The sequence below is a fragment of the Panulirus ornatus genome, chromosome 20 (assembly GCF_036320965.1).
Source record: "Panulirus ornatus isolate Po-2019 chromosome 20, ASM3632096v1, whole genome shotgun sequence".
Taxonomy (NCBI): Eukaryota; Metazoa; Arthropoda; class Malacostraca; order Decapoda; family Palinuridae; genus Panulirus; species Panulirus ornatus.
Window position 1 is genome coordinate 71,973,744 of NC_092243.1, and position 15,266 is coordinate 71,989,009.

Below are 15,266 nucleotides of genomic sequence, written 5' to 3' on the forward strand. Positions count from 1 at the left end.
TATATATATATATATATATATATAAAGTAAAACAAACCAATATTTTCCCCACTGAAAATGGAATAGAAAGAATAAGAGAAAATATAGATGTGGTGACACTTCCCAGTAACTCCTAAACAAAGTAGATCTCTTCCTGAGAATTAGGTTGGTGGGCTCTTTATATAAACAGTTTTCCTGAAAACTTATAAACTGTCATATACTTGTAATTCAGTCATTAGGGAAACGTTAACTGCCCATCAAAGAACTCGTAATGGCATCGTCCATTTGCTGGGAATGAGCGTTTACACTTGAAACACACGAGATCAAACGCCATTCGAAATCTTGTTTGTAGTTCTCACTTATAGGGTTAAGTAGCTCTAGGAAAAATTACATCCATTAAGATCGTAATGTGTGAAATGAGGACTGTATTTAAATGCCTCCTTATTTCTTTTTTTTTCACATCATCACATCACAGTTCAATCGAGAGCCACAACGCCGCGTATTTATATGGAAATAATGATAGCCTAGCTGCAAGTTAGGCGACATTACCCAACTTTCTGGAGTGTTTGAGTAGAGGGACGGGTTGTAGGATCTGAACGCTTTGAGGAGAGGGTCTGTTCCTGGGATTCCATCCTCAGACAGTCGTCCCGGACACAAGATGATGAGAAGCCATCAGCGAGCGAACACAAGTCAGCCAGCCAGCCAGCCGCGGGGTGGAGGTTATGGCAACAGACTGACGGTGAATTCGAGACACTTAGCCAGCGCCCGTCGCACTAGGTCGTCGAAGACGTCCCCTCCCTTGATGGTCAGCTTGTCTCTGATGTACCCGGAGAGCTTCACGGCGAAAATAGCTTTCTCCTTGGGAATCAAACTGCAGTCCTCGATGTACACTCTCCAAACGCCCTTACTGTAAAAGAGCAAAGGAAAAAAAAAACATTTAAAATGGAGTACATGTGGAAAATTATGTCAAGATGCATTGAATTGGTTTTTAATAAAGCTGTTTTTTTTTTTAGTTCAGGGCGCGTATCTAGAATTTGGTTCATGGGTGAAGGGGACGAATTAATAAGAAATTCTTTTTTTTTGGGGGGGGGGGTGAAACTGTGTGAGGTGGAGGGGATCGCTTGTATACAAAACTTTCAAAGGGTTGGGGGTCGAGACTGATGAATTCGTTTAGACATGAAAAGCCATAGAACAAGCATGGTATGTACGAACACATCTTAAACATTTGAGAACTGGCGGTCTTTAGATAATTGGTAGTGTTAAATTCTATGACTAGTATTAGTCAAATTCTCAAAACTGAGTATAGCTGTTATGAAACCAGCGACAGTTTTCAATGCGAGTTTATTTATGTTTAAGAACATAAAAAAATTGGTTGTAATAATCAGGAAATAAACATAAATGACTAAAACTGTTAATAAATGTCACTAAAAGCTTACATCAAGGCCGGACCTTACCTGAAATATAAAGATTATAATTATCAAAGTATCAAAGGGAAAAAGAATACACGAGGAAAAGTATTTACGAATTTTACAATTCATTTTTTTCGATAGAGGGACTGAAATGGTTAGAGTGATATTAGCAATGTATTAATCATAATTATTGAGTATCATCATATTGCTCAAAGGGGGGTGGGGGTGGGAGGGTTGCTTACTTTTGTCCTTTGCACATGATACATATTATCATTTTGCTTTGTCGCTGTCTCCCGCGTTAACGAGGTAGCGCAAAGAAACAGACGAAAGAATGGCCCAACCCACCCACATACACATGTATATACATAAACGTCCACACACGCACATATACATACCTATACATTTCAGCGTATACATATATATACATACACAGACATATACATATATACATATGTACATAATTCATACTTGCTGCCATTATTCATTCGCGTCGCCACCCCGCCACACATGAAATGACACCCCCTCCCCCCGCATGCGCGCGAGGTAGCGCTAGGAAAAGACAACAAAGGCCACATTCGTTCACACTTTCTCTAGCTGTCATGCATAATGCACCGAAACCACAGCTCCCTTTCCACATCCAGGCCCCACAAAACTTTCCGTGGCTTACCCCAGACGCTTCACATGCCCTGGTTCAATCCATTGACAGCACGTCGACCCCGGTATACCAAATCGTTCCAATTCACTCTATTCCTTGCACGCCTTTCACCCTCCTGCATGTTCAGGCCCCGATCGCTCAAAATCTTTTTCACCCCCATCTTTCCACCCCCAATGTGGTCTCCCACCTCTCCTCGTTCTCTCCATTTCTGACACATATATCCACTTCGTCAATCTTTCCTCACTCATTCTCTCCATGTGACCAAAACATTTCAATACACCCTCTTCTGCTCTCTCAACAACACTTTATCTCCACACATCTCTCTTACTCTTTCATTACTTACTCGATCAAACCACCTCACAACACATATTGTCCTCAAACATCTCATTTCCAACGCATTCACCTTCCTGCGCACAACTCTATCTATAGCCCACGCCTCGAAACCATATAACGTTGTTGGAACCATTATTCCTTCAAACATACCCATTTTTGCTTTCAGAGATAATGCTCTCGCCTTCCACACATTTTTTAACGCTACCAGAACTTTCGCCCCCTCCCCCCACCCTGTGACTCACTTCCACTTCCATGGTTCCATCCGCTGCCAAACCCACTCCCTTCACTTCCTCCAGTTTTTCTCCAGTTACAGATAGATATATGGATAGCAGATTGAGATATAACCTTTTGGCTGGCCTCCCTCACTTTGCTCCCTCATACCAAGCTTCCTCTCTTCCCGATATATCTTCTTTCTCGTTGGAGGAAAAGCGTTTTCCCATTTCTCCCCAACACCGGTGTTCATCAAGGTTCAGTCCTGTCCCCTACACTTTTCCACTTATCTATCAATTTTTTCTTCCACAAATAAGCAAATTTACTCATGCGCTGACGACTCAGAATTACTCTTCCACTTTCTTCAATTCTGCTCCTCCTCTTACCCGATCTTCATCTCATCTCGACACGACTTTCTCAATAAACTCGAGACATGTACAGGTTATCTCAGTGAGGTAGACGAAACTTTAAGTTGAATGCCTCCAAGACCCAGTTTCTATCCATTTCTCTATCTTAAATTTCTCACAACTTTCCTCTTTCCTTTGACTAGTTTTGTGATTCCATCTCTTTGACTCAATAAACATAATTGGTATTTCTGTAACATCCACATTATGTAAATAACTGAGTCTTTCTAGTTTTGTGATTCCATCTCTTGACTCAGTGAACATACTTGGTATTTCAGTAACATCCACATTATGGAAATAACCGAGTCTATCTCTAAGAGAGAGGGGTCCTAATCAGATGTCAAAATTTCTTCCGAACAGCTGCGCCGTTTATACAAAGGACTGATCCTTCCTTGTATGGAGTACTGCTCTCACATCTAGGGTGGTTTATGTTCCGCATTCTTACCTCACAGAGTTGAGTCGAAAGCGGTCCGCCTTATAAACAGTTCCAGGCTAACTTCCTCACTTGATATTCTTGCCCTACGCCACCATGTTGGTTCACTCTCTCTCTTCTATAGGTATTACTTTGGTTTTTGCTTCCGAGAGTTGGCTGCTTGTGTGCCCCCCACCACTAGCTAGGTCACGTAATGCTCGGCATACTGATGCGTCACATGATGAGTGTGTGGCTGTTGGCAACGCAAGAGTGGGCCGCTTTGATAACTTTCCCTACACTTCGAAGTTTTGAACTCTCCACTTTCTCGTGTCTTTTCCAATAACGATGACCTGAGACATTTCCAAAGACAAGTTCTTCATTTCCTCCAAAATTCGTAAATATTTTTCCATTTCCTCTTTTTCACCCTTTTCATTAACCTCTGTATTTCAATTAAGACCCGGCCTTGATTTGGACTTTTGTCCGTGACTGGAGCCTCCAGTTTTTACTTTTCCAAAAGAAGGAACAGAGAAGGGGGCCAGGCGAGGATTTGCAAAGGCCCAGTCCTTTGTTCTTAACGCTCCCTCGCTAACACGGGAAATGTCGAATATGTATAGAAAAAAATAATAATTTATTTCGTAATAATCTAAGGCAGTCTAGACATACAACATCTTTCCGGATTGTAATTTTGAGTCATTCTTATTTCTATTCATTTACTCATAATTTACATTTACTCATAATTTACATTTACTCATAATTTTTACATTTACTCATAATTTATCTTATCTTTTCTGCCCACAAAAATATTCAGTGAGGGAGAGTATTTGGTGTTGGAGGGTCAACATGCCACAAGAGACCCTGACACGCTCAGACAAACAGGTCTGTTGACAAACAGGTCTGTTGACAAACGGGTCTGTTGACAAACGGGTCTGTTCATCATCTTACCTGCTTCCTAAACCCATGATGATGGCGATGACCTGTTCGCTGTTCGCTGGGTACAGATCTTGAATGTGCACCTCGAGGTAGGGGTGGTCGAGGCTCGGTAACGACTGGAGATTGTAGTCATTGGCGAAGCCTACGGCTAGCCGGACGACCGAGCACTGCCGCGTGAGCTGCGTCGTTATGTCACGCACGCTGAACACGGCTCCCGGGGTTGACACCCGAGCGATGAAGGTCCTCAGGTGGTAAGGGTTGACGATCAGGTCCCTGCCCGGCCGCTGCTCGCCAAGCTCGCCCGTGAAGTTGACCACAGTGGCCCAAGGGATAAGGGCCAGCAGGAATTCGTCCGAGGGATAGAGGCCACCTTCCTCGAAATGCTGCCGAAAGTGCAGGTCCACTTCGATGGTCTTCGCCGCGCTGTACCGGTCTTGTAACCTGAAGGGGAGGTCTTGCATGACAGAGAGGAGGGCTGGTAGTGTGCGTGGATCGACGGTGTTGGCGATATCGATCTTGAGGGTCCTCAGTTCGACCGGGGTGCAACCGAGTAGTTTCAGGGCAGGAACAATGTTGTCAGCGTCCAGTACCCAATGCAACTTGGGCAACGCGGTCTTGGCGATGAAGGACCCGACGCAGTCGTGGCCTCTACCCTCGATGTAGAGGTTCCACCAGAAGGTGTAGTCGTCGGCGGGGAAGCCCGCGTCGTAGAAGAGGCCCAGCGCCTGCTGCAGCACGGCGTTGTTCGAATCCTGAGCGACCAACTGACCGACGAGAAATACGAGCACCTGGTACAGCTTTTTCCAGTCGACTCCTTCCCTCTGGAAATAATGGACGGCCAGCTCATAGTTCAGCATTCTGTTCGCCAAGTACCTGGCGGCGTAGTACGCCTGTTGTGGCACGTTGAAGAAGGAGAAACTCATGCCGTTGGGTATCTTGATGCGGTCGAAGGTGCAATCCAGGAAGGCCAGCAGCACTTCGTAATGATCCACTTTCAAACACATCAGCGTTTCCTTGAAGTGGTCGAGCACCTCGTCGTACACTGTGCGCTTCCTCTGCTTCAGCAGCTCCCAGGCGACCTCCCCGAGCAAGTCCGGCAACAGCGGCTTCAACACCGCCTCGGAGGAGCTTGGGTCGCACACCCCTCGCTCAACCAGCTTGTTCAGGGAGAGTCTGAAGAAGGCGTCGTGGAGCTCCGTAGCGGTGCGGACCTCTTCGCCGTACTCCTCCCTCTGAGCTATGTACAGCGCCGAGGTGACGGGATACCTGATGAATTGACTAGTCCAGCCACTCCACTCGTCGTCGTAATACTCCAGGAAGTCAGACGTCCTCTTGGAAGATTCATCAGGGTCGTTGAACAGACGCTTGTACGTTACTTTGGCCACTGCCTTTTGCGCCTCACCATCCAGTCCCAACACTTCGAACCTCTGGAAGTCAATATGGTTGGCCCACAGGAGAGCCAGCAGATCCGGGTGGACGTCGTACTCGGACTGGGTGGTGATGAGGATGCGCTTCTCGCTGAAGTGCTCCAGCGTTTCTTGCATGACTCTGAAGGTTCGTTCCGTGGCTTCGTCATAGCCGTCCAGGATGAAGAGCAGGTCCAGGCCCTTCAAGAACGGCAGGATGTCTTCGTTCGCGTACTTCCTCCACGTCGCCCTCAGGATGCGTTTCTTCAGGTACTCTGTCAGACTCTGAGACTCGACCTTACAGCGCTCGAGGAGGAGCACCAGGTCGAAGTCGAGAAGGCCGTCGATCTTCCTGGTGGCGTTGTACCAGTCCTGCACGAGATGGTAGCAGAGTGCAGTCTTGCCACTCCCTACCTCACCGCTTACCAAGAGCGCCGTCGCCTCCACCTCCTCCTCACCCACTACCTTCTTCGTTTCCAGCAGATACTTCGCCTCAATGACCTCTCCGGTGTCTACCACCTTCAGCGGCGTGAACACTCTGTCTATGTACGCCCTGCCATGTTCTATAGCCTTGGGGGAATATTTCACAGACTGGTAATGTACGATCGTGTGGTACCACGCTTCATCCAGCCAGGTGAAAGGGTTCGAAACTTCTAGCTTCTGGTAGTGGAGTTTCAGCTCCTGGCGAGCCTGGAACACCATGGTGATTGTCTTCTCGTCTCTGGAACTGCATTTGTTCTGCGCGCCCACATGCGTGGGTTCCTCGGGCGGGTACATGGGTTCCTCAGGCGAGTACATGGGTTCCTCGGGCGAGGAGAGGGGTTCCTCGGGCGAGTAGATGGGTTCCTCGGGCGAGTACATGGGTTCCTCGGGCGAGTAGATGGGTTCCTCGGGCGAGTACGTGGTTTCCTCGGGCGAGTAGATGGGTTCCTCGGGCGAGTACGTGGTTTCCTCGGGAGGGTACGTGGTTTCCTCGTGCAGGAACGAGGGTCTTTCGAACGGAGACTCGCGTTTCTCGAGCGGGATCTTCTTCTTCTCCTCCAACACCTGACCTGTAATACTTCTAATCTGTTCGAGACTACTTGCAAAATCCTTGTCGAACTCTCGGCCCAGCTGCTTATAGATCTTCAAAACGGTTCGATAAAGCCGTTTCACCTCACGCACGTACCTTCGGCTGGTCCGACAGCATTTCCTCACCATTTTCAACTTGTAATCCTTGAGGGACCTAATACGGTCCCTGCAGCCTTCGCTGAGACAATCAAAAGCGCTGCCACACAACTCCGCCACAACTTGGTACCCGAAGTTCACATCCACCTTCTCCTGCTGGCGGACGTCGCGGTGCAACATGTCGCCAGTCTCCCCGAACTTCGCCTGGATCTCGTGCCTTGTCATCTTGGCTCGCGCCAGGCAGAACCTGTAGACGGTCATGCTCCCGCCGTCGGACAGGATGTACTCCTGCGAGTACAGTACCTTCAGTACGTCAGCCATGACCCGTTGGCCTACTTCCTCCACGAAGAAGCTCAACGCTGAGAAGGTATAATCTTTCGGTGTGCATATGATGTCTTTTATGGTGGGGAGCTGGGGGCCTTTCGTGCGCGGGTTTGCGAACGGCAATACGAATTCTTCGTCCGACTCGTCTGAAGACTTCATGGCCTCTGAACTAACTGGAACGAGAAATAGGCGGGGTATTATTCGTGAGGCTCTGAAACTGGACGCGAAAGATAAAAAACTGTTTCGTGTTAATATTGATAAAACAAAAGAATGAGTTGTATTCGTGATGCTTGGGTGGTTACTTGTGTGTGTGTGTGTGCGTGCGTGCGTGCGTGTGTGTGCGTGTGCGTGCGTGCGTGCGTGCGTGTGTGCGTGTGTGTGTGTGTGTGTGTGTGTGTCATTCATCGTAATCGATATTTTCTATCCCATTTCCCTCTTCCGCTACACACTCCAGGGCCACACCCACCTCCTACAAGGAGTTCCACGGTGACTCGACACAGCCACACACACACACACACACACACACATCTCCCATGTGCTCCTGCTTCAACTGGCATCCACACCACCAGCGTCACGGGGACCCCCACTGCCGAGCCTGTCTCGTATCACTCGACCTCCCTTTACTTCACCTGCACCTCCGGTAGCTCACTGTCCCCTGCGCTATCTCACTTTATGGACCATAACCGGTAAAGCATTGTTGTTGTTAAGGTGTTTCAGCGCCCCTCACTTTAAGTTATACCATTCCAACAACCGAGAACACCGGCTAAGATTCCTTCAGTGTCCCTTCAGTCATGGCGTAGGTTAGAATGCCATAGCAGACTCCTTGAGTAGCTCACATCGAGCGCTTTTTGCTCAGCAGCGACAAAGAGTCTAGCAACCTAGAGGACAATCTCTCTAAGGACAAAAAATTTATTCAATGATGTAAAAATAGTGTTCGACAGTATTATTACTTGAAGAAACACACACACACACACACACACACACACACACACAAATCTTTCTTAATTCTCTAAGGAAAAAGTATACTGTTCATTATAATCATATGAAACAATGGTAAACTTTGAAATTATATACAGACGCTGCAAACTTTGAAATTATATACAGACGCTGCAAACTTTGAAATTATATACAGACGCTGCAAACTTTGAAATTATATACAGATGCTGTAAACTTTGAAATTATATACAGACGCTGCAAACTTTGAAATTATATACAGACGCTGCAAACTTTGAAATTATATACAGACGCTGCAAGCTTTGAAATTATAAACAGACGCTGCAAACTTTGAAATTATAAACAGACGCTGCAAACTTTAAAATTATATACAGACGCTGCAAACTTTAAAATTATATACAGACGCTGCAAGCTTTGAAATTACATACAGACGCTGCAAGCTTTGAAATTATATACAGACGCTGCAAACTTTGAAATTATATACAGACGCTGCAAACTTTGAAATTATATACAGACGCTGCAAGCTTTGAAATTATAAACAGACGCTGCAAACTTTGAAATTATAAACAGACGCTGCAAACTTTAAAATTATATACAGACGCTGCAAACTTTAAAATTATATACAGACGCTGCAAGCTTTGAAATTATATACAGACGCTGCAAGCTTTGAAATTATAAACAGACGCTGCAAACTTTGAAATTATAAACAGACGCTGCAAACTTTGAAATCATATACAGACGCTGCAAACAAATTGTTGTTGAATCCGAAGACCTGTTGTATAATGTACAATGAGATATCATATATAGAAGTGAAGAGATGGTTAAATGGTCCACTGCAATAATCTTGATATCAATCCATTGATCCACTGTGGAAATTAGGAAGCAGACTGGCTGGGTCAGCTGAAGGTAGGTAAGTGCGTACCTTCGTCAAACTACGTAAAACAAATTCAACCAACCAAAGGTAACAGTGACTGACCTAAGCCTAGCGTTAACTCAAAGGCAAAAAGCTTACATTTTTTTCCACATACCGGGGAGAAATGGCGAAGCTATTAATATAATGATTATCAACACATATCTATGGTTCGTCAGTACAATGCTCCTGTCATGATATTGCTAAGATACACGCTGCTACGAACCCACTGACTTAGTACGACTCAAAATGAAAAATATGATAAATGAGACAATCATAAAATGGAAATACTTCCTTCCTTTGAAAACACCATTGCTCATTTTTTTTAATGACTTACATAAACAAATCCTCACCTCCAAAATAACAAAAAGATTTTTATGGACTCAGCTTACAATGCCTGCCTGTGTCTGCGTAAAAACATCAGTGAAGCGTCAGTTTCATATCATACTCGGAGATGAGCAAGTAATTTGAAAGCCTAGTTCATCTAAGGCCGAGCGGAGAGTGTACGATACAGTCCCGGTTGTTTTAGGTATGACGCCAGTTGCACTAAGGACTCTCGGTTGCTCAGGGGGGATGGATGGTGCCGGTTTTTTAAGTACGATGCCACTGGTTCGGACCCGGTGCCGGTTGTTTTAGTTACGAACCGGCATGCATTTTCCTTCCACACACATAAAACCAACGTTATTAATCATAAGGCTATGTCAAACATGTCCTTTAGCAATATGACGTAACTACTTTCTTATACAGACATAATATTAAACTGATCAATCGATAAATAAACAAGTTTAAAAGATTCTAAAACCGAAATCAGAAATTTTAAAGAACACTAAGTTTAGAATTTCCTCTTATGGGATATACTACGCTCGTCACACGTTACCTGGAACGTTTAAGGCTTGCTTGATGCTCGAGGTATATTTCAATCTCTAGGGAAGTATTCTGTGAGGCAGAGAAGTGTTGTAAAGTTGTATATATATATATATATATATATATATATATATATATATATATATATATATATATATGAGGTAATGGTTAGCCCATTACAATATGAGTGGTTTGGAATGAAATGCTGCGTTATTAGCTTATACCACTAATGCATGGACAAGACACATCCAGTTCTGATAAAGTTCATCATCTTATCATTTTTATCTTTACGATTTTAGGGTAGGTCTATCCCATTAACAATTTTATTGACAAGTGACTTAATGATCATTCTTCAGCGGTAAGAGATTTCGAGTCCAGACCATATAGACATGCCCAGAAGATCCTACAATACAAAATAACCTAAAAAGAAAAAAAAAATCCAGAATAATTTCAGAAGACATAAATGCAAAACATTTGTATGATATTTAAAGAAAACTTCGGTTCTCATAAAACACGGGTATATATATATATATATATATATATATATATATATATATATATATATATATATATATATATATATATATATACAAATGATGTGGTGCAGCGAATGGAAATTTTAAGGAAATGACTTTACCACCTTTACTCAGAGAGTACAGTTTCCGAGGTGAAATCATATTTCAAAATCATTCCCATGAAAGCATTTTTTCCCCCACATTCACACCTAGACTTCAGTATGGCATTTGTATCCTTGGATGATTATTCGCGTGAACAAACTGTTCCATTTAATGCTTATATACTTAACCTGTCCCCACATAAACACAAACGTGACCATCTTTTCATAATTTGTTGACTCGGTTCTAATCACGCATACAACCCATCTATCTTTTGGGCTTACGCTATTCTCTGTCCATAATTTTTATACTATCCTCAGTATTTCAGATTGTGAAAATCTATAAAAGTGTATCATAATAACAACAAAATGAGATTCACTTAAAATCTAATCTAATTCGTAGTAGTTAATAGTGCTATCATAGTGGCTTAAGGTAGGAAAGTTAAAGAGGGTTCACTTCGGTTTGCAGAAATAAAGATGCGTTTCTAGTACGGGGCGATATTCAGAGGTTTCCTGTACGCTCGACATTTATAGACGTATCTAAAATGGACCAATATTCCCGTTTTCTTTCTTTTTTCTTTTCCCAAAGACGACGGTGAAGCCTATTTTTGACGACGGTGAAGCCTATTCTTGACGACGGTGAAGCCTATTCTTGACGGTGAAGCCTATTCTTGACGACGGTAAAGCCTACTCTTGACGACGGTAAAGCCTATTCTCGACGACGGTGAAGCCTATTCTTGACGACGGTGAAGCCTATTCCTGACGACGGTGAAGCCTATTCTCGACGACGGTGAAGCCTATTCTTGACGACGGTAAAGCCTATTCTCGACGACGGTGAAGCCTATTCTTGACGACGGTGAAGCCTATTCCTGACGACGGTGAAGCCTATTCTTGATGAAGCCTAGTCTTGACGACGGTGAAGCCTATTCTTGACGACGGTGAAGCCTATTTCTGACGACGGTGAAGCCTAGTCTTGACGACGGTGAAGCCTATTCTTGACGATGAAGCCTAGTCTTGACGACGGTGAAGCCTATTCTTGACGACGGTAAAGCCTATTTCTGACGACGGTGAAGCCTAGTCTTGACGACGGTGAAACCTATTCTTGACGATGAAGCCTAGTCTTGACGACGGTGAAGCCTATTCTTGACGACGGTGAAGCCTATTTCTGACGACGGTGAAGCCTAGTCTTGACGACGGTGAAGCCTATTCTTGACGACGGTAAAACCTATTCTTGACGACGGTGAAGCCTATTCTTGACGACGGTGAAGCCTATTCTTGACGACGGTGAAGCCTATTCTTGACGGCGGTGAAGCCTATTCTTGACGACGGTAAAGCCTATTCTCGACGACGGTGAAGCCTATTCTTGACGACGGTGAAGCCTATTCTTGACGGTGAAGCCTATTCTTGACGACGGTGAAGCCTATTCTTGAGGACGGTGAAGCCTATTCTTGAGGACGGTGAAGCCTATTCTTGGTGACGGTAAAGCCTATTCTTGACGACGGTAAAGCCTATTCTTGACGACGGTGAAGCCTATTCTTGAGGACGGTGAAGCCTATTCTTGACGGCGGTGAAGCCTATTCTTGACGACGGTAAAGCCTATTCTTGACGACGGTGAAGCCTATTCTTGACGACGGTAAAGCCTATTCTTGACGACGGTGAAGCCTATTCTTGAGGACGGTGAAGCCTATTCTTGAGGACGGTGAAGCCTATTCTTGAGGACGGTGAAGCCTATTCTTGACGACTTAGGATTAACCTACAGCTGTATTAACTGGCCATATGAATAGCTGTTTTAACTTTACAAAAGGATTTTGCTTCTCGCGTTTTTCACGACACAGCTTGTTTGAAAAGAACGAATAACGTGGGGGTAGGATGTTCCTCCGCATTCTAACAAAGCTAACTAACCAAACCTAACCTACCTAGCTTAACCTAAACTTAAACTTAATCATACGGATTAACCTACAGATTAACTGGCCATATGAATAGCTATTTTAACTTTGCGATAGGATTTTGCTCCTCGCGTTTTTCACGACACAGCTTGTTTGAAAAGAACGAATAACGCGAGTGTAGGATGTTCCTCCGTATTCTAACAAAGCTAACTAACTAACAAACTAACTAACCAAACCTAACCTAGCTAGCTCAGCCTAAACTTAAACATCTATGGACCAATAACCTCGCCCAAAACAACCTAATACGAGCAATGGACAACACAAGGAATACCAAGAAATCGTTCATTTTTACATAACTTACGAAAAAATTATGAATTTGTTGTTTATGATAACCTAATATCGTCCATATTTCCAGATTTGAATTCACTAAAAATTATGAATTTGTTATTTATGAGATAACCTAATATCGTCCACAGTTCCAGATTTGAATTCACTAAAAATCGACTAGGATCCTAAAATCGAGATAAGATATTTTTTCATCGTAACTACATCAACGTCAGTTAATTTAGTGATAAGCCACTGATCATACGTGACTTGATAACTTATGATACATTAAATTCGCTGAAGAGCGGAATAATATGTCTTAATCTAAAGACAAACTCGTTTGGTTTCACCAGCCCACGTCATGCACCGGCCATATAAATTTCCCTACTTGGTTTTCCAGAATATAACTTCCTTTCTAGTGTTATACACAGTGGTAATAACCACGGGAAAGCTAATTGACATTTTCTTTGTTAAGTCAGATCCACTGAAAAGAAGAAAACAAGGAAAAAAACAAGTCTATTCTTACCTTGTGGTGGACCACCACCCCAGGCCGGAGCACCATCCCAGCCCGCCTCCAGCTGGTGTTCCAATAATCTACAGATGATCAAGTCGAATCAAAACAAATCCCTGACCTTCATGTTCCTGCTTTATAAAACATTTGTTTGTATAAGGATGAACAACAAACAAACGTCAAAGACAAAAAAAAAAAAAAAATGAGACGACATTAGTCATATCAATATATGAATATATCCATTTTCCTGCCCGTGTAAAATGATGACTTACAATTTCCAAAGCAAAGTTGAGATGCATTTTATCTCTTCTTAAAATAATACATTAATCTAATCTTACTTCAGAATCTTTTGAATTACGTCTCATTTCTTGAAGACATCTACTATTACTTTTTCTATAACTAAATACTTATCAAATTCTCGAACAAAAGAATTTTTTCTTTCTTTTTTAATTCGTTGCTTCCGCTGCTCAACACCAAGGGTTTCGTAACTCAGCGCTGTTTATTCTGCTATCAAGATCCTAAAACAGTTTTTCGTATTATAACAGATGCAGGTCGATTTGAAATCTACCATTTATCATACGAAACAGAAATATGCTTATTGCCCTTGGGGTCGTAAAGAAAGCCTCATTAACATCATTTCTAGATATTCTTGAATATAATGGCAATGATCACATAAAAATATTTCATCTATAATTAAAAAAAGTGTTGTTAGAAATGACTATTTCAAAATATTGATAACTTAAGTTTAATATAACGACTTTTATAATCTCTAATATTTCATTTGTTATTTATGTTATATAAAACATTAGATAAACTTTTCGCTTTCAATTCCAGGTAATATTTCATTGAACATCACCAGAGATAAATGTTATCTTCACATATACTAGCATGGCCATTGAGAATATGATATACATATGATACCCCAGGTAGAAAAAGTCATCTAGTATTGCTTATGTCTGATTATGGGGTACAGCAGGAACTCCAAACAGCAGAGGTGAGGCAAGACCTAAGGAGGACATACGAACATGGAAACTTACATACGCCTCAACTCCATTCCTGTGGTAACTTAGAATATGGAGTTCAACGAGTAGGAACCAGCTTGGCTTTGGGGTGAGAGGTTTTGTGAAATATATGTTGAAGTAGAGGCGTGGGCACCTCTAGCCTCAAATACAGAAGGAAGGTTAAGGAAGAACGAAGAATGAATGGCTTGACGTAAGATGTTAAAAAGCAAAGGGGATTCGAGAAATGACGAATGTAGAGATGTCCCAGACACTAACTGTTGCAAGGTATAATGCACGGATAAGAACAAATATATATAAGTTCTCGAGTAAATGTTAAAGTTTCAGCGTTCGGCATTCACGGTCACGGATCCTGCCAGCCATTGTACATCAGGGGTCATGAATCCAGCCATTGTTAGAGGTCACGGATTTTGCCATTGTCTACCTTGCAAGACTCCTTGGGGGAAGGCCACCAAGAGATGACCACGAATACCAGTACAACCAGCTTTACATAACCAGATGGTAAGGACTTTCGTAAGCTCGAATGATCAGGTTAAGCCGGGGACCGGGAGATGCCATATATAATGTGCCACAAGCGTAGACTTTATCTGGTCAGTCTCCTATCATTGTGGTCCGCCATGGTGACTGTCTGTCTGTCCCTTGCATATTTCTTTGTGCTCTGACAGTATGTGTGTAGGTTTATGGTGATTACCTCATGATAAAAACTAGTTACACTGACTGAAAAGGTCACGATGTATATATCATTCAGTGTTTATATATTTGTTGGAGGAAATTTGTTCAAGTATCAGCATGAATCTTTTTACTCTCACCTTATACAACTTGGTGTCACTCATATCTGGAGTCTTATCTGAAGAGAAACATATCAAACACCTCTTAACCGCTCATCAAAAATAGCAAGAGAATTTTGTATAGCAGAGGACACGTTGAATTTGCTAGGTAGGTACCTTCATCACACT

The 15,266-nt window shown here is 43.0% G+C and overlaps 1 protein-coding gene across 1 annotated transcript; it reads right to left on the minus strand.

The window, feature by feature from the left end:
* Positions 1 to 13,351, minus strand: LOC139755828 (uncharacterized). The gene is made up of 3 exons (XM_071674433.1): positions 13,307 to 13,351; positions 4,345 to 7,402; positions 1 to 886 (listed from the first exon to the last, which is right to left on the minus strand). Exons 2-3 carry the CDS (start codon positions 7,386 to 7,388, stop codon positions 700 to 702), a joined length of 3,231 nt encoding a protein of 1,076 aa, XP_071530534.1. The 5' UTR covers positions 7,389 to 7,402; positions 13,307 to 13,351; the 3' UTR covers positions 1 to 699.
* Positions 13,352 to 15,266: the final 1,915 nt, after the last annotated feature.